This window comes from Scyliorhinus canicula, chromosome 2 (assembly GCF_902713615.1).
Source record: "Scyliorhinus canicula chromosome 2, sScyCan1.1, whole genome shotgun sequence".
NCBI lineage: Eukaryota > Metazoa > Chordata > Chondrichthyes > Carcharhiniformes > Scyliorhinidae > Scyliorhinus > Scyliorhinus canicula.
The window spans coordinates 147,326,725-147,353,577 of record NC_052147.1 but is presented as its reverse complement, the minus strand read 5'-3'; the positions used below and the strand labels follow the sequence as shown (position 1 = coordinate 147,353,577).

Below are 26,853 nucleotides of genomic sequence, written 5' to 3'. Positions count from 1 at the left end.
GACACATGTACATGCAGTTTGCAAGTAGCTATTTCAATGTGGGAGGGATGGATTTGATAGCTACCTCAACTCTGCACAGAGGTCCTACAAAGCTTTGACCCTTCTGGAAATAAAAACAATCACCAGCCAAGAAACCAACTGGAAATGCATTTCACCCAGGAAATCTACTGAGTAGCATTACTCGACTGAGTAATACTACACTCCTGTCTGCTCCACCCAATCGGTGTCTATGTATTTACATTGTGTATTTTATGTTTGCCCCATGTATTTTCTTTTCATGTACAGAATGATCTATCTGAACTGTATGAAGAACAATACTTTTCACTGTACCTCGGTACACGTGACAACAAACAAATCCAATCCAATCCCAAACCGATTTCCTCCTCCTAGGTGTTACCCACTCCTATTCTGACTACTGTTTACATGCGTATTTCAGCAATGCCCATTATTCCTACATGATATGGCAATGCTCCAGATCCTTACAAAGTGAGGCAATACTCACAGCAAATATATTAGACCGTCTCTTGGACTGCTTTCGAACAGGAGTTGGAGTGTTAGAGGTTTGAGGAATGTCTATTCGTAGCTCCTTTTGACTTGTGCTGGGTGTGGAAGGGACAGAAGAGGAGTAATCGCTCAAACTTCCTCCACCGTTACTTGTCTAGAAGGCAGAGAAGAAAGCAATTAAAGACAGGCAGGAAACTGTCCATGTATTGTTCAAGGCATGTGCCGGTTAGACCTTCAGCCAGCCATGGCTCAATGGGTCATGTGCCCGACTCAAGCTGATGGTCATGGGATCAAGTCCCACTCTGGAGGCTTGAGCACTAAATCCAGGCGGCTGAGGCTCCTGGTGCAGTACCGAGGGAGTGCCTCTGTGAAGGACATGCTGCCTTTCAGACGAAACAAAGACCCCTTTTGCCCTCTCAGGTGGGAATCTAATGACTCCGCTTCAGTCAGCGTACTTAAGTTTAAAGATGTGAAAACACAAAATTGTTGTAAGTATTCAGCAGACCAGGCAGCATCTGTGGAGATTAACTTGAGTTCATATTTCAGATTTTAAAAAATAATAACTAAGAGTACCCAATTCTTATTTTTCCAATTAAGGGGCAATTTAGCATGGCCAATTCACCTACCCTGCACATCTTTTTGGGTTGTGGGGAAAGCCCCACGCAGTCATGGGAAAATGTACAAACTCCAGGTAGCAGTGCTAACCACTGCACCATCATGCCACCCAAAACGACCTTTACCAGAAGTGTTCATCAGAACAGCGATTAGAAGCCCTGGTCATTCAATTCTCCCACCCGAAGGGCAATGAAGCCCCTCTGACATCCTCACTGCCAGGCCAAATCAGCAAATTCAAAACGGAACTGGAACCAAATCTTGAACATGGTTGCTGTGCTCAGAAAGAGGCCAATTGGCTCATCAGGTTTATGCCGGCTCTTTTCATAGAATTTCATAGAATTTACAGTGCAGAAGGAGGCCATTCGGCCCATCGAGTCTGCACTGACCCTTGGAAAGGGCATCCTACCCAAGCCCACACCTCCACACTCCCCATAATCCAACCCAAACTTTTTGAACACTAAGGGCAATTCATCATGGCCAATCCACCTAACCTGCACATCTTTGGACTGTGGGAGGAAACCGGAGAACCCGGAGGAAACCCACACAGATACGGGGAGAACGTGCAGACTCGCACAGACAGTGACACAAGCCGGGAATCGAACCTGGGATCCTGAAGCTGTGAATCAACTGTGCTAACCACTATGCTACCGTGCTGCCAGTTTGAAGAATTCAGTCCCACTCTTTCCCTAACCTAACCACTTGTTGGGTAACTACAAATTCTAATCACTTGGGTAAAAAAACGTTTTTTCCTCAGGTCGCCTCCAATTCTTTTGTCATCCAGTTTAAATCAGTGCCCTTAATTATCAACTTTCTAGCCTTTTGAAACAGTTTTGCTTTACTTATTCTATCTTAACCCTTCAGGATTTCAAACAATGTGTAAGGTGTGAGCTTCACTTTGAGCTATTCTGGAGACCCCAGAGCTCAATCAGTTTTCCAACAGGACTACGCTGTGCTCCACCCATAGGTTCAAACCCTGGAAAGAATGCCGATCCAGACAAACTGGGGGAATGTCATTGTCCTGCAGCATGCTGTTTGCTTGTTTCTTTAGATAGGTTCCCCACATTCATTCGCTCCTCCCCTGAACCCGCCCTGGACCACATACCTGGCTGGCGTGAACGGCAGAGACCTGTGCAGAGCACACTGACGAGTGGCTTGGGGAATTGGGCAGTGACTTGCATGGTCCAATAGAGAGCTGTTGCTTCTTCCGCGTGGCCACTATCTTTTGGGCAACTGTTAAAAGGAGGAAGGTAGAAAAAGAATAGGTTTAAGCTGCAGTGTTTCAACTTGTTTGATCCTGAGACGTGAGGTAACAAGACAGAGTGCAGTGCAGAGGGAGTGCTGCCCTGTTAGAGGTGCCCTGTCAGATGAAACATCAAACCATCTGCTCACCCAAGTAGACATTAAAGATCCCGTGGCACTATTACGAAGAGGAGCAACAAAATTTGCACCCAGTAACCTGGTCAAATTTTTATCCTTCAACCAACTAAAAACAGATTATCCAGTTATTAGCACACTGCTGTTTATGGGATCTTGCTGCGCACAAATTGGCTGCCGCGTTTCCTACAATACAACAGTCACCACACTTCAAAAATCACGTCATCGGCTGTGAAGTATTCTGGGGCATCCTGAGGTCATGAAAGGCGCTATACAAATGTAAGTTTGTCTTTGTTTGGAATGTTTCAATAGGTTCTTTAAGGAAGACCTAAAGGTGACAGATTGCAAAAGCAAATATGCTATTTTTATTATAAAAACAGACAGCAGGAAGGGGGGTTAGGGAATGAGGGGGGTAGGGGGAGATAGTTTAGTTTAGACAGGATCAGCGAGTGGAGGAGGAGGGACCAGGGAGATGTTTGTGTAAACCATGTTGACTGGGTATGGTTTGGGGTGTTATTTACTGTGTTATTTTTGCATTCGAAATTGTTGTTAAAAAGTAACAAATGGCGAAATAAAATGTTTTTAAAAACACAGAAAGCAGGGCAGCATTGCGGTGCAGTGGTTAGCACTCTGCCTCACAATGCCAGGGTCCCAGGTTTGATTCCGGCCCCGGGTCACTGTTTGTGTGGAGTTTGCACATTCTCCCCATGTCTGCGTGGGTTTCACTCAAAGATTTGCAGGGTGAGTAGATTGGCCACGCTAAATTGCCTCTTAATTAGAAAAAAAAATTGGGTACTCTAAATTTATATTAAAAAAAATTTAAAAAAGTAAAAAAAAGTAAAAACAGAAAGCGCTTGGAAAACTCAGCAGGTCTGGCAGCATCAATGGAGAGAGAAACAGACTTCATGTGTCAAGTTCAAGTCCACGATGACTCCTCTTCGAAACTGAAGGGAGGTAGAAATGTTCTGTGTTCCATGCTGTTCAAAAAGGGCAGGTGTCAGGTGGGGCAAAAAGGGAAGGTCAGGGATGAGTAGGAACGTTTGTGGTAAAGGAAAAAAGCATTGGCCCAAAGTAGGTGTTAATAGCACTGTCTGAAAGCATAATAGCAGAACGTGTTAAGACAATACAGTAGTCAGTGCTGTGCTCCTTCTGTATCGCACCATCCCCCCTCCCCCTGCCAAATACAGAACACCACTATACTGAGGGAGGTGGAATTAATGCAAACGACAAGCCTAGCAAGTGCAGCTGGAACTCCAACTTAAACTGACGCTCTGCTTCACTCGGGTTAGATTTTAAATACGCCTGTATATAATTTAAGGATATTAAATTACACTTCTAGTTGATTCATGGGATGAGAGCATTGCAGGCAAGGCCGCATTCATTTACTATCATTAATTGCCCTCGAGGTGGATGTGGTGGTCATCAATATAACTCAGAGGTTAGGCCATTTCAATGGTTAGTTGAAAGTGAACCACATTGCTGTGGGTCTGGAGTCATGTACAGGTCAGACCGAGTAAGGACAGCAGATTTCCTTCCCTGAAGGGCATTAATGAATCAGATGAGCTTTCATAACAATCCAATAATTTCATGGTCTCCATTAATTTTGAACTTTGATTTTTGAGCCTTTTATTCCAGATTTGTTTGTACAATTTAAATTCCAAATTCTGCCATGGGAGGAATTTGAACTCATGTCTTCAGATAATTAATCCAAGTCCTTACATTACTGGCCCAATAACATAACCATTATGCTACCACACCCTTTACATACATAACATTCATATGAATAGTGTTCCCGAAGTCTTGTGGCGGCCTGCATTTAAATATGTACAGTGTTCCCTGGGCTTTCCAAAGGCTGTACTTAAAATAGGTAAGTACAAGTTTCTACAGATACACTTGGGTCTGGTAATTGAATCACTTTAATTATTTAAATTGTTCATTACTCTACAGTGCCTGATTGTCACACAACCAGCAAAGGGTCAAGCGAAAGGAAATAAAATGACTATACATGTGACAAATGAACAGGGAGAGAAACTAGGGCAGCAGTCATTTGTGAAATCCAAAGGGGTTTAAATGTTTTGACTGGAACAAAACAAAAACAATCAGCCAAGGCTCTCCCTCGCGTTCACTAGCCAGCGACTCAACTGGAAATATGTGAATGCTTAATTCAGTGATGGGCAACCTAGGCCAGTGAGTGGGCTAAAACTGGAATTCCCTCTGTGCACCTCCTTACCTCTCTCGCCCTTAGAAGTGACCTCCTTGACAATGCTTTTGGTCACCTATCCGTAGGACCTGTGCTTTAGCACAATCCAGACAAATGTAAAAGTCTGACTTGCTTTCTGATTGCTCAGTTTTATTGGAACTCAACAATAAGGGAACATAAGAGCATGAGTAGGTCATTCAGCCCATCGAACCTGCTCCACCATTCAATATCACAGCTGATCATCCACTTCACTACCTTTCTTCTCCACACTATCGTCCATATACCTTTACATCATCGGCATTTGGAGATCTATCAATCTCTGCTTTAAACATACTTAGTGACTGAGCTTCCACAGCCCTCTGGGGCAGTGAATTCCAAAAATTCACAACCCTGTTTGTGAAACAAATTCTCTTCATGACTCCCCAACCAGGGCAAATCTGTATCTGCCCCGTCTATCCCTTTAAGAATGTTAAAGGGATAGACGGGGCAGAATACCGCCCAGTTTCCCCAATCTCTTTACATAGGACAGTTCTACTATTTCGGGAACAAATCTGGCGAGGAAGACATTAATTCCCATTTGTAGCCTCAAATGAAAAGCTGGAGTCACAAATCAGATGCCCAAGAAAACTACAGGAACCATCTGTGCCCTATCATTCTATGTTTCGCAGTCTCCAGAACCACCTGGCTTTGATATGTACACTGATGGAATCCATAAAATAGAATCTCTGCAGTGCAGAAAGAGGCCACTCGACCCACTGAGTCTGCACCAAACTCTCCAAAAGAGCTGTCTACCGAGGCCCACTAACCCACTCTATTCCCATAACCCCACACCTAACCTTTGGGCACTTTGAGTGGCAAACAGGACAGTAGAAAGAAACTGAGAGAGAGTCAGGAGAAACTTGGAAAAGAATGAGGAAATCTAGGAGAAAGTCAGGAGCTACTGGGAGAGAGTAGGCACGAACAGGGAAAGAGCATGAAGAAACAGGGAGTGTGTCAGCAGACTCTGGGAGAGAGTCGAGAGAAGCAAGAAGAATGGGATAATCTGGGAGAGACTCAAGGAAAAAGTGGGAGAAGAATGGGAAAATCTAGGACAGAGTCAGATTTCTGAAGTTTCTATGCTGAGTTGCCAGGTCCCTGACACTTCAGAAGTACCTTGCCAAGCTCAAACTGGCAGCTTTGTAGGACAATGTTAAATCAAGCACCAAGCTAAGCTACGGACTGTCACTGCAATAGCCCATCTTGTTCAGAGTGGAATTTACATTTCTGTTTTCGTGAAAACCTTCACACAGAACTGCAAGCTGAAAAAAGTTTAAATCTAAACCTGCTAGCGCTCTTCCAAGATTACCAAGGCAGAGCTGTGCAAATCAATTCGTCGCACCATCATTCAGACCATTGATTGGAGCTCAATTCACAGGCAACTTAAATATTGCAACAGACAATCTCAATACTGTTGTCACTGCAGAATCATTTATTTATTGATTAAACAAGGTTCTCATGAGAATGTTAAAAGAAAACCCGCTACAAAAAGGAATTGAGGACAAGCACCGTCAGGAAGGGAAAGGTTTGCTGCTGCCCCCCCCCCCAGTCGCTGCTATTGACATTTGTGGCTGAATTTTCAGGTCAAATGGAGGTAAAGGAGGGGGGGGGGTAATGATCCAGCTCAATCCATTAACCATGGCAATTAAGGTCATTAAAGACTAATAACTCATTAAAGGTCAGATTTTCAATTCGATCAGAGTGCACACATGGTCTGCTCCCAGGGGGGACTTGGCCATGTGTGGGCAAGGCTGCCATGTAAACCTTTGTGCTGGGGTTCGATGGCCCCTGAACAAAAGCAATCCAGCCTGAACTCTGCCCTGAAGAGCTGGTCATTGACTTCAGGAAGCAAAGAATCATACACACCCATGTCTGCATCAACGTGGCCAAGGTGGTTGACAGCTTCAAATTCCTAGGCGTGCACATTACCAACAATCTGTCCTGGTCCACCCAGGTCGACGTTGCAACCAAGAAAGCACAACGGAGCTTATACTTTCTCAGGAATCTAAGGAAATTCAGCATGTCCACATTGACTCTTACCAACTTTATATGTGCACCATAGAAAGCATCTTATCTGGCTGCATCACAGCCTGTTATGGCAACTGCTCTGGCAAAGGCCGTAAAACTCCAGAAAGTCGTGAACACAGCCCAGTCCATCACAAAAACCCGCGTCCCATTCACCGGCTTTGTCTATACCTCCCGCTGCCTTGGGAAAGCGGGAAGCATAATCAAAGACTCCTCCCCCCGGCTTACTCACTCTTCCAACTTCTTCCATTGGGCAGGAGATACAAAAGTTTGAGAACACGCACTAATAGATTCAAAAACAGCTTCTTTCCTGCTGTTACCAGACTCTTAAATGACCGTCTGATGGACTGAACTGATCTCTTCACACAGAACATACAGTGCAGAAGTAGGCCATTCGCCCCATCGAGTCTGCATCGGCCCACTTAAGCCCTTACTTCCACCCTATCCCCGTAACCCAATAACCCTACCGAACCTTTTTGGTCACTAAGGGCAATTTATCATGGCCAATCCACCTAACCTGCACATCTTTGGACTGTGGGAGGAAACCGGAGCATCCAGAGGAAACCCATGCAGAGACGGGGAGAACGTGCAGACTCCGTTCACAGACAGTGACTCAGCGAGGAGTCGAACCCGGGACGCTGGCGCTGTGAAGCCACAGTGCTATCCACTTGTGCTACCATGCTGCCCAGTAGAGAACTGCATCTTCTCTACTGAGTAGTTCTACACTCCTGTATGCTTCACTCAATATCTGTATCTATATATTTACATTATGTATTTTATGTTTACCCTATGTATTTTCTTTTCATGTACGAAATGATCTGTCTGAGCTCTACGCAGGACAATACGTTTCACTGTACCTCAGTACATGTGACAATGAACAAATCCAATCCCTTCCTCAGGCACCTTTCCAACATTGAGTAACACAATGAAATGGCAGCTGCAGTAATGGCTGTTGAGATCTTCTTAAATTGAGCCTGCACTTGCACAGTCCCAACTCCTCTGTGACCACTAATTGGTTGCCAAAACTGTGTCCATGCCTATTAAGGGCATGCCTGCATGAAAATTAGGGCCAGGTTCTGTACCCCAGGTGCAGATTCGTGACCCAGAAACAGACCATGGTTCCACCCCGGAAGGGAAATCCTGTCCTTGATTTGCCATTGCATTTGAGTAACAAAACTCAGACTGTCAGTACATTAACATAATTTACGCAGCTATCACCATCACGACTGGGCAAATTCTTACGGAAAGCCGGCCATTCCTGCAGACTGGCTTTACTCACACTTTATGCCACTTCAGTCATGTTTCCTCTACTTATATTCAATAGGAAAAACTTCTCAAAGGCACAGCACTGGCTGTAATTTTCCCAGAACTCCTCCACTTAGCCCGGATCCCATCACGCTCTGATCACAGATTTACCCACAGGAATGTATGCCTTCAGAGGAAATTCCATTGAGGACCAGACCCATTCACTGCAATTCACTGCATGCATCTTACACCTTGGCTCATTGCTGGAATGCCCCTTGAAGAGCTGGATCTGCATAACTAGCACATAATCACAGCCAGATGGGCTGGAAATTCTATGTGCTTTCTCACTGAACATCAGAGATTGCTGCTGTGTCCTGATTTTTATTTCGTACCACCATTTGTGGCTAATCCCAGAGAGTCACCACACTGGGCGATTAAAGTAAACATTAAAGTATGCTTCAGACCATTTTGGCTCACTGAAACTCGCACTGTTTCCTCACTTTAAATGGCAGGGAAACACAAATTATTCACTAAATAAGCCCTACCCTGACAGGTTAGGTGACATGTTGTGGAACTCCAACACACTGCACACTGGGTATGTGCATGTTTATAATCCATATTAAATCGCTACCCACTGTTGTACCAGTTAGGATGGTGCAAAGAGGAGAGCAGGTTCCATCACTCAGAGTTGGGACAAAGAAATAGGATCAGGTGTAGGCCATGCAGCCCCTCAAACTCGCTCTGCCGTTCAATGAGATTATTCAACGCGACTCTACCTTCCCGCACATTCACAATATCCCTCGATTCCCTTCCAAGTTCAAATACCTATCAATCTCAGCCTTGAGTACACTCAATGACTAAGCTTCCACAGTCTCTGGGGTTAGACAATTCCAAAGATTCACAACCCTCTGGATGGCGAAATTTCTCATCTCCGTCTTAAATGATTGAGAGCCCCCTTTCCTACCCCAAATCAATGGAACACAGGGACACTTGGTGTGGTTCGAGGTCTTTGGTAAATAATCCTGGCTCAGTCAGGATTGTGATAGTGATATGGGAGCTGTAGGAAACTAGGAGAGTATTTCACCTCCTGATTGCTGTCCAACAACAGTGTGTGGGATCCTTGGAATGGGACATGGGCAAGTTTAGATATGATCACCCCAGAGTGAGCAGTATGCCAACATTCACTCAATCAAGACTCAGCCAAGAATGATATGCTCCAAATACTGTTCATTCTTACAGGAAATTGGGCAGCACGGTGGCGCAGTGGGTTAGCACTGCGGTCTCACGGCGCTGAGGTCCCAGGGTCGATCCCGGCTCTGGGTCACTGTCCGTGTGGAGTTTGCACATTCTCCCTGTGTTTGCGTGGGTTTCGCCCCCACAACCCAAAAATATGCAAGCTAGGTGGATTGGCCACGCTAAATTGCCCCTTATTTGGAAAAAATTAACTTTTTTTTTTACAGGAAATTGTTGAAGGTTTCACTATAATGATTAAATAAATCATATGGGCAGCATGGTGGCACAGTGATTAGCGCTACTGCCCCATGGCGCCGAGGATCCTTGTTCGACAATGGCCCCGGATTACTGTCTGTTTGGAGTTTGTACATTCTCCATGTGTCTGTGTGGGTTTCACCCCCACAACCCAAAGATGTGCAGGTTAGGTGGATTGGCCACGCTAAATTGCCCCTTAATTGGGAAAAAAAATTGGATACTCTAAATTTATTTCTTTTTTTATTAAAGAAATCATTATTCTTTGATAAAATCGGCTTGTTTGAAAAGCCATAGTTGCGTGAAGCTGTGTTAGACGTTTCATGTAACTTTGATTAACTAAGATGCTTGCTGAAGTCCAGTAGTGTGTGAACATTCGAGGTGCCTGGAGTGAACAATACCTGGTTTACCAATGGCCATTGTGAATGCTTATAAGCAGGTCTCACAGATAGTGGGATGAGGATGAAACTAGTCTGGGAAAGATAGATTGAGATGTGGTAAAGAAAAGATGAAAGAATATGGCCAGAGTACATGGGCAAGGCCTAAGGGACTAATGGAGGGTAGATAGACACCAAAGTTTAACTTACAGTTTAGACAAACAACCTGATAACCACTGGGTATTTTAATATTATGTAAATCTGCCTATAACTGCCGGGAGTGGGCGAAAACTGGAGGGTGGCCGTCGGACCTGCGGCCCCTCATCATTGCTGAGCAGAGGGCCCTGGATGTGGTCGGTGGCCCAGACGCAAGGGAGGTTGCCAGGGTGGGTTGCAGTTTACCACGAAACGTGTGTCAACAAACCCCCCACTCCACTTTCCCCCAGCCCGTGGTCTAATCATGCATCTTGTCTTGTATCTTGCAGGACCTGCTGGTGGTGGGGCGGGTCCATTTGGAGTCCCCCGCCTCCAGCCAGTGCCACAACTGTGTGCCGAGCAGTGATGAGGAGACACAGTGTGGACGGGAGCCATATTCATGTGACACAAGACACCCGCAGCTCGAGGATGACACTGATTTCCCATCACAGTTATCTCCAACACCCTCCACCATACCAGAGACACTGCCCTTGGTTGGGCACTTTAGTGAAGAGGCTCTTGGAATACTATCTGGTGCTGATCCGACACAGCAGGTGGAGGTAGGAACACTTGAGGGACAGACAGTCGAAGGGCGGGCGGGCCAACCCTAACAGACACTCACAGAGCCAGGGACTAACATGAGTGGTTGTCGGTGGCATCCAGTACCTGCAGGTGCAATTCGAGGAGTCCAACCGCATGCAGGAACAGGAGGTGATGTCGGTCATGCATGCCTCGCAGGCCAATGCCGCACGGCTTGCGTCTGCGGTGAATGCAGTGCTGGTGATGGTTTTCGTTATGGATCAGCACGTCCTAGTCCTGGGACATTCTGTGCAGGCACTGGTCGAGGCCCAGGACAGGGTTGCCGAAACACAGGCTGTCACGTGTGAGAGCCACCTGGAAATTGCAGCGGTGTTCCTGAGCATGGTCCAGTCACACCAGGCCATGGCTGAAAAAGCAGGCGGTATTCCCAGGCGCTGGCCGACGTGGCGCAGACACAGAGGGAGGTGGCCCAGTCCCAGAGGGAGATGGCGCAGTCACTGGCTGATGTGACACAGACCCAGTAGGTGGTGGCACAATCAATGGATAATGTGGCACAGTCCCAGACGCCAATGGTGCACTCCCTGCACTCCATGACTGTCAGATGCAGATCCTGGTCGAGACCAGAGCGGGCCGAAGGATTGGCAGTGGCAGATAGTGGGGGAGCCTCAGGGGATAGCTCGGCTCGCACCTCTGTCCCATGGAGTAGCCCGGGGGCTTTCGGGCACCCGGAGGAGGAGGTGAAGGAGCCCGCGCTGGTGACTCCTGCGGGGGAGGTGCTGGAATACCGCAGCACCTCCCCCCCACACCCCCTCCCCTCACCGTCCTGGCACAACTGGTGGTCAGCACACAGAACAGGGACACCCAAGCAGCAGCCTGGCCCATCCAGGCCCGGATGCCACAGAACACGGCTGCCAATGGGGTCCCAGGTCGCAGGGAGGGCATAACATCAGGCCGCCTCCGCTCCTGATGTTTCGTCTGAGGATCTACCTCGACGTAGAGTTTGGGCCCGGAAGGCCAGAAAGTTAGACACCAGTTAATTTGGCACGGGTACAGAGCACAGTTCAGTTATAGGGGCTAGGGAATATATCTGTAAATATTTGTGCACATTAAACACCTGTTCACACTGTTACAACCTGCCTCGGTGCTCTGCCAGATGGGTATGGGTTGGGCGGTGCTGAGCTGGCCAGAGATGGGAGTATTTGGGGGGGGGGGGGGGGGGAGAATGTGTGGACGTTGTGGATGGGCTGGATTCCCTACCCCCCCCCCCCCCCCCCCCCGACCATCCCCACCACCCTCATCGTGTAAGGGAATGGCCAGCCCGCATGCAGGGGTCACCCAGGTGGAAAATGCTACCGTAGGCAGGAGTCAGGTGTTGTCAAACAATGCGGAGCACCAGATCTCATCGAAGAGCGAAGTGTCACCATTCTCCAACCCATGGACCAGATCCTGTGTTACTGCCAACCTAGGGCCCGCACCCCATAGTGCGGCAGGCATGTATCACGGAGGAGTTTGTGGGGGTGTAGTTTTGGGGTACCCATACAGCCGGTGTCACTCTGCAGAACCAGGGGCCAAGGTGGGTGGTCAGTGGGGTGCGCAGCAAGATGGCTGCCTTGCTGGCCATGGCAAAGGCGGTCTGTCGTAATCCCGCCCATGGAGTCTATGATACACAACTATGGGGCCCATGAGGCCACCAATCCATGATTTGAAGGGATTCTGAAGAGGAGAAAGTGGTAATGTCACTGGAATAATTATCCAGAGGCCCAGGCTGATGCTCTGGGGACAAGGATTCAAATTGCCCCATGGCAGCTGATGAAATTAAAATTTAATTAATAATCTGAACTTGAATATTTAGCCTCAGCAATCACAAATGGTCCTAAAAAATCCATCTGGTTCACTATATCCTTTAGGTAAGGAAATCTGATGTCCTTACCTACATGTGAGTCCAGATCCAGGTGATGGACTCTTTACTGCCTCATGAAATGGCCGAGCAAGCCATTCAGTTCAAGGGCAATTAGGGATGGGCAACAAATGTTGGTTCAGCTGGCAACACCCACATCCCAGGAAAAAAATAAAGAAATATGATCAGCCAAAGTATCAACTTCAATTGCCTTCTTTGAAACTGGAAGAATTTGAAAATTAAAACCTTGAGGATTCCAGGAGGTGCTCAACTGGGTGAAGTGTGATTGCACCATGGCAAGTTTACAAAACATTAACATAACAGAAACAGGCCATTCGGCCCAACAGATCTGCGCCAGTGTTTATGCTTCAGGAGTCTCCTCTCACCGTCAACACATCCTTCTAGTCCTTTCTTCCACGTGATTACCTAGCTTCCCCATAACTATCATTCGCCTCAACCATTCCACACAGGCAATTCCTATAAATTGGGGCACAGAAATTTAAAATGCAAGTATCTACAAATAACATTATGCGTGAGCCCAGAATGAAGGCCAAGTTACATTTGCACATCCTGATCTAATTAGCCCCTCATTGCCCACACAGCTACATTGCCTTGACTCCCTATTGTGCAGTGCCATGGATAGAATCTCTAGTATATATCATTTACACTAATCTAATAGATTAGCAGTGGAATCCCATTATTACAAATGTTGCTGCCAACAAACCTTGCCCAAGGCACAGCGTGCTTTTAGAATAACGAGTTCCTCAAAAGTAAACCTTTTATTAAAAAGGCGCAAATTAGAAAACATTACATTTGTTCTGGAGAACTGATTTGAGCCCCCTTCGCAGTTTATTTCACATCCTCGTCCCAGTTGACATGGGTTTCTAAAGTTCAGCTTCCATTTTTAACAACTAGCGCTGCAGGCAAAATCAACCGCGATGTTTGGAAATCTTCAAAACCCAACTCCACTGACAGTCCAAAGGTTAATACCAATTACCTTATCCCAAAAGCAATTCATTGTGTGTACCGAAAAATTGCAATCGCTCATCACTTGTAGGATTGTCAACTCTCATCGGCATTCTTGGAGGTTTGATCACATAACACTTATCTGCAATTTCCAATTACATCTCACAGTAGATGGCAGGTCTCTCGAGTATACTGCTTACTCTTAGTCTCTTGGTTTGTGTCTCTCTGGGAATCTGCAACCATACCTGCTGATTGCTTCCTCCCAATGAACTTCCTCATCTGGGATTCTGTTCTTTCTCTGTCCTCTCCCCACTTCTCCAGTATCAATGTTACCTGAGGATCCTTCACGTCTCTTTGCCTCTATTTGGTTTAAGTGCAGCCTGTCTCACAGGATTTCCAGTTATTCTGGAAGATATCACTGTTGCACTCATGCCTATCAGTCACCTCAATTTTCTCTGGTCAATTTCCCTCCTTCCAAATGCATATATACCAGAGAACATTACTTTAGCCCATCTACCCTTGAAATTTGAGTTCATCCTTATTTGCAGGATGTTTAGGGTCCCTGTAATATATTATCAATGTATAATTAATAAAATCTGGAATTCAAGCTAGTGTTACTAATGGTGATCATGTGAAAAACAATCTTGTTCATTAATGTCCCTTAGAGGAAGGAAATATGTCATCCTTACCTGGTCTGGCCTAGAATGACTTCAGACCCACAGCAGTGTGTTGACTCATAACTGCCCCTCTGAAATGGCCGAGCAAGCCACTCTGTGCAAGGGGCAATTAGGGATGGGCAACAACACTGGCCTTGCCAGTAATGCCCACTTCCCATATAACAAATGTTTGCTGTTTCTCCATGGAGATTATCAGCACTATAACTTTTTACTTGTCCCCTTCAGAATCTTCAACATATGAACAAGGAGCAGGAGGAGGCCATTCAGCTCTCGCTCCGCCATTTAATAAGATCATGGCTGATCTGATAGCAACCTCAAATCTGCATCCCGCCTACTCCCAGTAATGTAACATCTCCTTGCCTACCGAATGTCTATCCACCGCTGCCTTAAAAATATTCAAAGACTCTGCTTCCACCACATTTTCAGTGAGGGATCCCAAAGACTCATGACTTTGAGAGAAAAACTTTGCTTCATCTTCATATTGAATGGGTGATCCCTTATTTTTAAACAGTGACCCCTAGTTCTAGATTCTCCCACAAGAGGAAACATCCTCTCCACATCCACCCTGTGAATACCCCTCAGAATCTTATACATTTCAATCAAGTCGCCTCTTACTTTTCTAAGCTCCAGTAATACAAGCTGAGTCTATCCAAACTTTCCTCATCAGATAACCCACCCATTGCAGGTATTATTCTGGTAAACCTTCCCTGAGCTGCTTCAAACCCATTTTCATCCTTCCTTAAATATGGTGACCAATACTCCAACTGTGGTCTCACCAATGGTCTGTACAACTGAAGCATAACCTCTTTCCATTTTTATTCAATTTCCCTACAATGAATGATAACAGTCTATTATCTTTCCCAATTACTTGCTGTACCTGCATACAAATCTTTTGTGATTCATGCACTGGGACACCCAGACCCCCTTTACCTCAGAGCTCTGCAATCTCTCACCATTTAGACAATATGCTTCTTTTTTATTCTTGCTGCCAAAATGGACATTTTCCCACAATTTTCCAGATCTTCATTCACTTTAGCTTATCTATATATTTTTGTTGGCTCCTGATAATAATAATAATCTTTATTGTAACAAGCAGGCTTACACTAACACTGCAATGAAGTTACTGTGAAAAGCCCCTAGTCACCACATTCCACCGCCGGTTCAGGCCTGTTCGGGTGCAGAGAGGGAGAATTCAGAATGTCCAAATGACCTAACAGCACATCTTATGTCCTCTTCACAATTTACTTTCCTTTTTTAAAATAAATTTAGAGTACCCAATTCATTTTTTCCAATTATGGGGCAATTTAGTGTGGTCAATCCACCTAGCCTGCACATCTTTTTGGGTTGTGAGGGCAAAACCCACATAAACACGGAGAGAACGTGCAAACTCCACACGGACAGTGACCCAGAGCCGGGGTCGAACCTGAGACCTCGGCGCCGTGAGGCAGCAGTGCTAACCCACTGCGCCACCGTGCTGCCCCACAACTTACTTTCCTACCTATCTTTGTGTCACCAACAAATTTAGCAACCATCCCATCCGTCCAGGTAATTTATATGAATTGTAAACAATTGAGGCCACAACACTGATTCCTGTGACACACCAGTCGTGACATCTTGCCAACCTGAAAAAGTCTAATTTATGTCTACTTGCTGCCTCCTGTTAGCCAGCTAATCTTCTATCCATGCCAATGTTCCACCTCCTATATACCATGGACTTTTATTTTCCACAATAGCCTTTGGTACTTTATCAAATGCCTTCTGGAAATCTCGGTGCAGTACAAAAACTGGTTTATCCACAGCACATGTTACTTCCTCAAAAAACTCCGATAAGCCGGTTAAACATGATTTCCCTTTCATAAAACCATGTTGACTGCACGATTATCTTGAGCTTACCCAAGCGCCCTGCTATATCTTCTTTAATAATAGCTAACATTTTCCCTATGACAGGTTGTTGACCTTGTGGGCCCTAGAATTGTGTATCCTAGACTCCATATGCCCATCTTAAATAAATGTTCCCATTAATTTGCAAAGATCCCAAATTGTTGACAACAATTGCATATTAAGAATCTTCCACCAATGAGGCTACAGTGCCCCTTCTCTCACGCACCCAGTTCTACTCATTGACACACATCCTCTTGCACACTCACACATAAACTTGCACTTAAACACGCACTCAGACCCCACACCCATGTGTGAGAAACATTGGGACAAGTGACATTGTCTGAATGAGCTGACATCACGCTATGTTTATCTGTTTCAACTGAGTTTGTTACCTGAATGTAACATTCCACCCCGCCAATTTAATTTAGGTCAAACCGATCCATGGTAAGTTCAGTACAGTAAAAGTCAAGCGATTTGAGCGAGCTCTGCGTTTTTACAGCACTTATGATCTGGGTTTTTGAACGGAGTGAGAATTTTTCAGTCTTCACCCTCCCACCAATTGTAAAACTAAAGGGACAGCAACCCAGTGAATATGAAATATAAATATAAACGGGGCTGGGTTGCTTGATTTGGGCCTCATGGCATGGGTTAATATACTGTAAGGGTCTTTCACCAGCTCCTGGAAGTGCCTCCGAAATTAATCCTCAATTACAAAGAGAATCCCAATAATTAGGAATTTTGTTCCTGCGCTCGCTAACCTGTATAGGCTCCCAAACTATCAATGCCTTTGAAGACTCATATTCATGTTCGTATTCCTGCAAGGCCTTAGCCCAGGGGTGGGCAAACTTTTCCGTGCAAGGGCCACATTCAGAAATTCACAATTTTAAAGGGCCGCATAGTATATTAATTAAAATAATTAATATTTTAAATAGCCAAAATAAAAGGTCTTTAAAGAAAAAAAAGCACATTTATTTGAAAAACAAAGTAACTCAGTAAGTAACAGAACAATGTCAATGAGAATGATGCATCTGACTGCAGTCATTTACCAGTTTGTTGAAATCAGGTGTCAAGTTGCTTGTGCTGATCCTTAACACTGACAGAAGCACAGCCTAGCCAAGTCAACGATAAAAACGCGCGTAGTGGGGTGGATGAGTGGAGCTGCCTTATTGGTCGGTTTAGTTGGGTGTGCGACCAATAGGAGTCCAGGTTACAAACAATAATAAGGCTTATTGTTTGTAACCTGGACTCCTATTGGTCACACAACCAGCTAAACCGACCAATGAGACAGCCCCACTCATCCACCCCACTACGCGCGTTCTTATGCTGCCCGCCAATGAGGTGCCCGGAATCATAACCGGCATTTTTGAAAAGCCGCCGGGGAAAAGCTGCTGAAGTAAATGCGCTTATTCAATAAGCGCATTTACTTCAGCGGCTTTTCCCCGGCGGCTTTTCAAAAATGCCGGTTATGATTCCGGGCACCTCATTGGCGGGCCGCTTAAAAACCTTTGTCGGGCCGCATGCGGCCCGCGGGCCGTAGTTTGCCCACCCCTGCCTTAGCCCCTCTTTCTAACTTCTTAAAACTCAACTACCCTCTTGAGATCTCTCTCTTCATCTGACTCTAGACCCCGGTGTACCAAACTTCCTTAACCCCACCAATGGTGACCAAGCCATCAACTGTCCAATGCTTAAGCTATTGGGCTCACTCCCCTAACAGTTCTGCTTCTCCCTCTTCCTTTAAGTCCTTCCCCAAAACCCATCTCCGACACAATTCTGTTCATTCCCTCTTAATTGCTGCTTCTTCAGGGCAGTGGGGTGGCACAGTGGTTAGCACTGTTGCCTCACAGCGCGGAGGACCCGGGTTCGATCCCGGCCCTGGGTCACTGTCTGTGTGGAATTTGCACATTCTCCCCGTGTCTGCGTGGGTCTCACCCCCACAGCCCAAAAAGGTGTGCAGTGTAGGTGGATTGACCACGCGAAATTGCCCCTTAATTGGAAAAAAAATGGGTACTTTAAATTTAACTGTTTCTTCAGTTTCATCTTTGATTATGTTTCTGTGAAGTATCCTGACGAGTCCTATGTAAAAGGCACCATAAATGCAAGCTGTTGTTATAACTGCAATGAACCACAATGTAAATAATTAACTTGTCCAACACAAAGGAGTCCCATGTCAGACAGGCTGGGTAGGGTTTGCAGGTTTGGTGTTGTACAACAATCCAGTATGGGCCAGATTTATTGATTTCAATATTAATGACCACAACAGGATTTGAAATCATGAATTGTTAGCCCAATACCACAAGCAGCATAGAATCGTATAATCAATGTCAAGAACTGCCAGAGGCACTTCTCCTCCAGGGCATAAATCATAATCACAAAGCCGCCAGAACCAACAGGTCCTGCACCAAGTTTAACATGCATGGCTTCCTGACTCTTGAAAGCACCACTTTTCAATCATTCCTGCCTACCACCCATAGGCCTCACTATATGGTGGCACGGTTTCACAGTGGTTAGCACTGCTGCCTCACGACACCAGTGACCCAGGTTCAATTCCGACTGTTGTGTTATGCTTCTTCATGTAGCATAAGCTGCTTCCTTGATGTATTCTCTGACAAAGGAAGGTTCAGACTTGGAGATAGGTTTAACACATTTATTGAACAGTTAACGATTCTCCTACTTGAGTTCGACTCTCCTGCTAATCTTGCTATAGTAACTCAATCTAACAAACCAGTCTACTCTAATCCATGCGGTGGGTGTGATGCTCTGATCTGCCCCTGTCCTTCTCTCTTGGTGTCGCCTGTGGAAAGAGAAAGAGCATGTGTGCCCTGTCCTTTTATATATGGGTTTTGTAATGCCCCCTTGTGATAGTGTCACCTCTGGGTGTCTTGACTGCCCATTGGTCGTGTCCTATTCTACGTGTTCATTAGCTGTATGTCTGCATATCATGATGTCTCTGGTGCTCCCTCTAGTGTTTACTCAGTCCTAGTGTATCTACATTAACCTCTTATGTATTTACAGTGATGCATATCACCACACCGACCTTGGGATGACTGCGTGGAGTTGGTACTTTGTCCCCATGTGTGCATGGGTTTCCTCCTGGTGCTCTGGTTTCTGCCCACAGTCCAAAGATGTGCAGGATAGGTGGGCATATGGGGCTATGCAGATAGGAAGGGGAGTGGGCCTTGGTGAGGTGCTCTTTCATAGTGTCAGTGCAGACTCACTGGGCCAAATGGCCTCCTTCTGTGCTGAAGGAATTCTATGATTAAACTCTCTGCTAGGCTAGGGTATGCAGTTCACCCCCGCACCCGGACCTCCCGCCCACCCCCGCACTCGGACCTCCCGCCCACCCCCGCACCTCCCGCTCACCCCCGCACTCGGACCTCCCGCCCACCCCCGCACCTCCCGCTCACCCCCGCACTTGGGCCTCCCGCCCACCCCCGCACCTCCCGCTCACCCCCGCACTCGGACCTCCCGCCCACCCCCGCACCTCCCGCTCACCCACGCACTCGGGCCTCCCGCCCACCCTCGCACTCTGGCCACCTGCCCACCCCCGCACTCGGACCTCCCGCCCACCCCCGCACTCTGGCCTCCCGCCCACCCCCGCACTCTGGCCTCCCGCCCACCCACGCACTCGGACCTTCCGCCCACCCCGCACTCGGGCCTCCCGCCCACCCCCGCATTCGGGCCTCCTGCTCACCCCCGCACTCTGGCCACCTGCCCACCCCTGGCCTCCCGCCCACCCACGCACTTGGACCTCCCGTCCAGCCACGCACTCGGGACTCCCACTCACTCTGCACTCAGACCTCCCGCTCATCCCTGCACTCAGGCCTCCCGCTCACTTCCAAGATGGGCCTCCCACTCACTCTCAAGCTCGGGCTTCTTGCTCACTGCAAAACTAGTGATTGCAAGTACCTATCAGATCACACCAGGATCCTAAAACGTACAGAAAACAGATAAATCTAAGTTTGGTAGCTTGAGGAGAGAAAGAGGACTTAAATATTGGAATCTTACAAACTCTATACGTGGAATATTTGAAGGTGACATGCCAATCATCTATGATGAAAAAAATGGAAAGTAATGCTTGAAACATCTGTAATAGAAATTCAACACCAAGGCATTTGGCATTTAAAAGAAGATTCTAGAAATATAAAAGGCCTCAACCGTAGCTGCTACACGAGGAAACTTCAATTGTAGATTCCTGTTCAATCAGTTCCACCGATTGCTTTTAATGGGAATATCTGCAAGCCTCTACTGCAAAATCGATTAAAAAATTTTAACTGCACACTCTCGGCATCTTATAAGAGGAGCTTCAGGGGAGATGAGCATGCACTTGGGAGTAGAAATATACTATGTTAACCATCATCATTAAAACTAAAATAGATCCTTTTTTACTTCTCTATTTACCCCCATCCCACCAACTCCATTCTTTTTCTTATTTATGCATTGGGATGTGGTTGTTGCTGGTTCGGCTGGCATTTATTGCCCAACTCTAATTGCCCTCGAGAAGGTGTGGTGTGCTGCTTTCTTGAACCGTTTCAGCTCTTGTGGTACAGGTTCACCTGCAGTCCTGTTGGGAGGGAGTTCCACTGATGCTAGAGTTGAATTCAATGGCTTGAATGTCTAGCCCTTTTCTACGGCTCCATTTTGCAACAGGTACCTCAATTATCATCTCAGCCCTCAGTTGGGGCAACTCCTGCCTGTTTTTTAAATAAATTCTCTATTGACAGAAATCTAGTGCTGATCAGAACTGCTTTAACCCCCACCCCCCAAGCTTGACTGTAGAACACTTTGCCAAAAAGATGTAAATATTAACGCATTACGATGCATCATATCAGCTGGTGAGATGAGAGAATCACAGCTGAAAAGGTCACTCTGTTAAGAACATTAGCCAAACAGAAATCAATAATATTAATAGCTCAGTAATTAAGGACATACCAACAGACTCTCTCTGATCCTTCCAGCCATCTCCACTCTGACCTGAGCTGTGATTGTCTACGGAAAGCCTAGGGGTAGAATCTCGTCAGATTCAGCTACCCTCCAAGCTGTCATTTTGAATGCATGAAGAATTCATTTTCCGCCCATTAGACCAATTTCCATCTTCTGATAAAAACATGTCAAGATAGAGTTGAGATGTGACATTGAACCGCAAAGACAAGTGAGTTAATTTGTTCTCAAAATGTGGTTGAACTCATTTATGTAACTATTATTTTTTAAATGTGTTTTCTCCTTTGTGTGGCTGAGTCAACTTCATTAGAAGCCTGAAGAAATACCACTGATCCCCCATTCCAGAGATGCGCACATAATCCAGGCCAATGCTTCACTGCTGTACTGAGGAGGTGCTGCACTGTCAGGGGTGCAGTCTTTCAGATGAAACGTAAAAAAGAGGCTGAGCCTGCCCTCTTGGGTAAAATTCAAGATCTCATTGCACTATTCAAAGAAGCATAGTGACTTTCTTTCCAGAATCCTGATCAACCAGCGTCACCAGAATAAAAACAAAAATCTGGTCATTATCACATTGCTATGTGTGGGAACTTGCTGTGTGCACGGTATGCCACGGTTCCTACATTATAACAGTGACGACACTTCAAGAAGTACTCCATCAGTTGTAAAGCTCTTTGGGATGCCTTGAAGTCATGAAAGGTGCAACAGAAATACAAATATATCTCTTTCTTTCAATCCTTTGTGTTATGAACAAAATAGAATTCACAGCCTCATGATTTCCTGGGGAGGGAGTCATAAAGCAAGTAAATAGTCCTTCATATTCCTGTTGCTCGTTTCCAGCATCAACAGCCTTTCCCCAAACAATTGGCTGAAATACCAACTGAGGGTGTAGTTCGGCTGAATTATGCCTGAGATATCGATAGCTATTCACACTAGCTACAAATTCTGATAACACACACATACAAACACATGTATTCACAACAAGCATATGATCGGCTTCCTCACAATAGTTCAGCAACTGCTGTTGGGCAAGGTTACTGAGTCTACTTTCGGGGTGTGCAAATCAGAGGAATTGCAGCCATCTAACCACTCAGTTCTGCTCCCTGTCATGTCCTGATTAGCAAATTGATAGCGACATTATTCCAATCAAAGAACTGGTACAATCAGTGTACATTCATCCTCCAAGATTTACACCCACATTAGACTTCTTTTGTTGAAAGAAAGTTCAGCTCACCACTGCTGGAACTGTTTGCAAATGTACTGCAAGGCTGGCTCAGGAAAATGCATCACAAGTCCCCAATTGCTTTTCCCAACCGCCGTGCAGGTCTGCTGTTCCAGTTGCTTTGCACAAAAAAACTTGACTTTTTTTCCGTCACCCCAGGAATGACAACAAACAGGATGGATGGCATCTGCATTTTATTAACTTAGTAATTACGAACAGTCACACATGCCTCCCCAATGACTGTACAACATCTTTCATTTATCCAGCCTGTCGCTTTCAATATACCATTGCCCAACTATTCTGTTCAGACACACGCAGATGCACGTACACGCACGCGCGTACCAAACTGCAAATTTGGAAATTAGGAGCACAATCACAGGAAAAAACAGACAATATTATACAACAACAAAGTGTAATAAATCAACCTCGATTTCTGTATTAATATATGTTTCTAATGATTCCGCTGGTCAGAATACTTTAGCCAATGTGTCTATTTTATTTGTCACACTCCCCTGACAGAGGGATTTAAAAAAATAGCATATATATGGCACCTTTCGCAACCTCATGTTCCCAGCCAGAATTTACATGAAATATAGTCACTGTTGTAATGTGGGAAAGACAACGGTCAATTTACACACATCAAGTTCCCGCAAAGAGCAATGAGCAGATTATCTTTTTTCAATAATGTTGTTTGATAGATCAATATAGGCCAGGAACCCAAGGCTAATTCCACTGCTCTTCTTTACAATTGTTAAATAGGATCTTGCGCCCATGAAAAGGCTAAACTGGTTTAATGTTTCATCCCAAAGTTGACACCTCTGACACTGCAGCACTCCCTCAGTATTGCACAAATGTTCCGGCCTAGATCAGTGATCCTCAAACTAGTCCCTAGATACTTTCCAGGGGGTCCGTGACATAACGTGCACACAACCTTGTGACTGAGAGACAACAGGTCACCACTGAGGCATAGCCGACATCTTCAAGTGTTTTAATTTACTTGACCCATAGAATCCCTATGTGCAGGACACCTTTCGGCCCCCTGAATCTGCACCGACCCTCCGAAAAAGCACTCTATCTAGGCCCACTACCTCACCCTATCCTTATTACTCTGCGCATTGATCATGGCCAATCCACCTAATCCGCATGTCTTTGGACACCAAGAGGCAACTTAGCATGGCCCGTCCATCTAACTTGCACATTTTTGGACTGTGGGGGGAAACCAGATCATCTAGAGCAGGGGTGGGCAAACTTTTCCGTGCAAGGGCCACATTCAGAAATTCACAATTTTAAAGGGCCGCATAGTATATTAAGTAAAATAATTACTTCACCCGGTTATGATTCTGGGCGCCTCATATAGGACATAGAACAGTACAGCACAGAACAGGCCCTTCGGCCCTCGACGTTGTGCCTAGCAATGATCACCCTACTCAAGTCAACGTATCCACCCTATACCAGTAAGTAACCCAACAGCCCCCCCCCCCATTAACCTTAAAAAAAATAGTAAAAAATTAAAAAAAAAAAAAAAAAATTTTTTTTAAAGATTTTTTTTTAATGACTTGGTGGGCCGCATAAAGACCTTTGGCGGGCCGCATGCGGCCCGCGGGCCGTAGTTTGCCCACCCCTGATCTAGAGGAAACCCACACAGACAGGGGAGAATGTGCAAACTCCACACAGTCACCTAAGACTGGAATCGAACCTGGTCCTTGGCGCTATGAGGCAGCAATGCTAACCACTGTGCAAATGTGTCCTTTAAATACCCCTTTATAATTTCAATGATACTTAGCCAAATCTTGAACTAATTTGCATTAATAACTCTGTGGTTAAAAACTACGCAGCATTCCTGGATTTTCCTGCAATTTCAAAGCATGTTTTATGGGTAGAAGTTCTCTGCTTAGCAAACATATTTAAATTTGTGAATTGTGCTCCAGAGTTAGGACAGGATGAAAATTGAGCCACATACATAGAACATAGAACAGTACAGCACAGAACAGGCCCTTCGGCCCTCAATGTTGTGCCGAGCCTTAGCCGAAACCAAGATCAAGCTATCCCACTCCCTGTTATTCTGGTGTGCTCCATGTGCCTATCCAATAACCACTTGAAAGTTCCTGAAGTGTCCGACTCCACTATCACAGCAGGCAGTCCATTCCACACCCTGAGTAACCACTCTCTGAGTAAAGAACCTACCTCGGACATCCCTCCTATATCTCCCACCCTGAACCATACAGTTATGCCCCCTTGAAACAGCTACATCCACCCGAGGAATGTCCACTCTATCTATCCCCCTCATCATCTTATAAACCTCTATTAAGTCGCCTCTCGTCCTCCACCGCTCCAAAGAGAAAAGCCCTAGCTCCCTCAACCTTTCCTCATAAGACCTATCCTGCAAATCAGGCAGCAACCTGGTAAATCTCCTTTGCACCCTTTCCATGCTTCCACATCCTTCCTATAGTGAGGTGACCAGAACTGCACACAATACTCCAAATGTGGTCTCACAGGTCATTTACAGTTGCTCTTAAACTCAAGCCCCCGTTAATAAACGCTAACACACTATAAAAGCATTCTTCACGGCTCTATCCACTTGAGTGGCAACCTTCATCTGTAGACATGAACCCCAAAATCTCTCTGTTCCTCCACATTCCTCAGAACCCTGCCATTGACCCTTTAATCCGCATTCAAATTTTTTCTACCAAAATGAATCACCTCACACTTATCAGGGTTAAACTCCATCTGCCATTTTTCGGCCCAGCTCTGCATCCTATCAATGTCTCTTTGCAGCCTACAACAGTCCTCCACCTCATCCACTACTCCACCAATCTTTGTGCCATCAGCAAATTTACTGACCCACCCTTCAGCCCCCTCCTCCAAGTCATTGATAAAAATCAAATAGCAGAGGACCCAGCACTGATCCCTGTGGTGCACCGCTGGTAACTGGTCTCCTGTCTGAAAATTTTCCATCCACCACCACCCTCTGTCTTCTATGTGATAGCCAGTTACTTATCCAATTGGCCAAATTTCCCTCTATCCCACACCGCCTTACTTTCTTCATGAGCCGACCATGGGGAATCTTATCAAACGCCTTACTGAAATCCATGTATATGACATCAACTGCTCTACCTTCATCTACACATTTAGTTACCTCCTCAAAGAATTCAATCAAATTTGTGATGCAAGACTTACCCTTCACAAATCCGTGTTGATTATCCCGGATTAAGCTACATCTTTCCAAATGGTCAGAAATCCTATCACTCAGGACCTTTTCCATTAACTTACCGACCACCGAAGTAACACTAACCGGCCTATAATTACCAGGGTCATTCCTATTCCCTTTCTTGAACAGAGGAACAACATTCGCCACTCTCCAGTCCTCTGGCACTATCCCCGTGGACAGTGAGGGCCCAAAGATCAAAGCCAAACGCTCGGCAATCTCATCCCTTGCCTCCTAAAGAATCCTTGGATATATCCCATCTGGCCCATGGGGACTTATCGACCCTAAGGTTTTTCAAAATTGCTAATAAATCCTTCCTCAGAACATCTACCTCCTCCAGCTTACCAGCCTGTATCACACACTCATCCTCAAAAACATGGCCCCTCTCCTTGGTGAACACTGAAGAAAAGTATTCATTCAATGCCTCTCCTATTTCTTCTGACTCCATGCACAAGTTCCCACTACTGTCCTTGACCAGCCCTAACCTCACCCTGGTTATTCTTTTATTTCTCACATAAGAGTAAAAAGCCTTGGGGTTTTCCTTGATCCGACCTGCCGAGGACTTCTCATGCCCCCTCCTAGTTCTCCTAAGCCCTTTTTTAAACCTCATTCCTTGCTACCTTGTAACCCTCAAGCGACCCAACTGAACCTTGTTTTCTCATCCTTACATACGCTTCCTTTTTCCTCTTGGCAAGACATTCAACCTCTTTTGTGAACCATGGTTCCCTCACACGGCCATTTCCTCCCTGCCTGACAGGGACATACCTATCAAGGACAGGCAGTATTTATTCCTTGAACAAGCTCCACTTTTCATTTGTGCCTTTCCCTGACAGTTTCTGTTCCCATCTTATGCGCCCTAATTCTTGCCTAATCGCATCATAATTACCCAACCCCAATTATAAACCTTGCCCTGCCGTATGGTCCTATCCCTCTCCATTGCAATAGTGAAAGACACCGAATTGTGATCACTATCTCTAAAGTGCTCTCCCACAAACAAATCTAACACTTGGCCCGGTTCATTACCCAGTACCAAATCCAATGTCGCCCCCCCTCTTGTCGGCCTATCCACATATTATGTCAGGAAACCCTCCTGCACACACTGTACAAAAACTGCCCCATCCGAACTGTTCAACCTATAGAGGTTCCAATCAATATTTGGAAAGTTAAAGTCACCCATGACAACTACCCTGAGACATCCACACCTATCCATAATGTTTTGCAATTTCTTCCTCCACATCTCTATTACTATCTGGGGGCCTATAGAAAACTCCTAACAATGTGACCGCTCCTTTCCTATTTCTAACTTTGGCCCATATTACCTCAGTGGGCAGATCCCCTTCGAACTGCCTTTCTGCAGCCGTTAAACTATCCTTGATTAACAATGCTACTCCTCCACCTCTTTTATCACCTTCCCTACTCTTACTGAAACATCTATCATAGATTATCATAGAATTTACAGTGCAGAAGGAGGCCA

The 26,853-nt window shown here is 45.7% G+C and overlaps 1 protein-coding gene across 7 annotated transcripts in view; it reads right to left on the bottom strand.

Annotated features, from left to right (window-relative positions):
• agap1 (ArfGAP with GTPase domain, ankyrin repeat and PH domain 1) overlaps positions 1-26,853 on the bottom strand; it is a 959,457-nt gene that overhangs the window by 391,234 nt on the left and 541,370 nt on the right. For 6 of the 7 annotated variants that reach the window (XM_038787582.1, XM_038787583.1, XM_038787584.1 and 3 more), the window contains 2 exons: positions 2,222-2,349; positions 503-658 (listed from right to left, as the gene is read on the bottom strand). In XM_038787582.1, coding sequence (XP_038643510.1) covers positions 503-658; positions 2,222-2,349 — 284 coding nt within the window. The remainder of the gene's footprint in view (positions 1-502; positions 659-2,221; positions 2,350-26,853) is intronic. The other variant, XM_038787580.1, reaches the window with a different exon arrangement.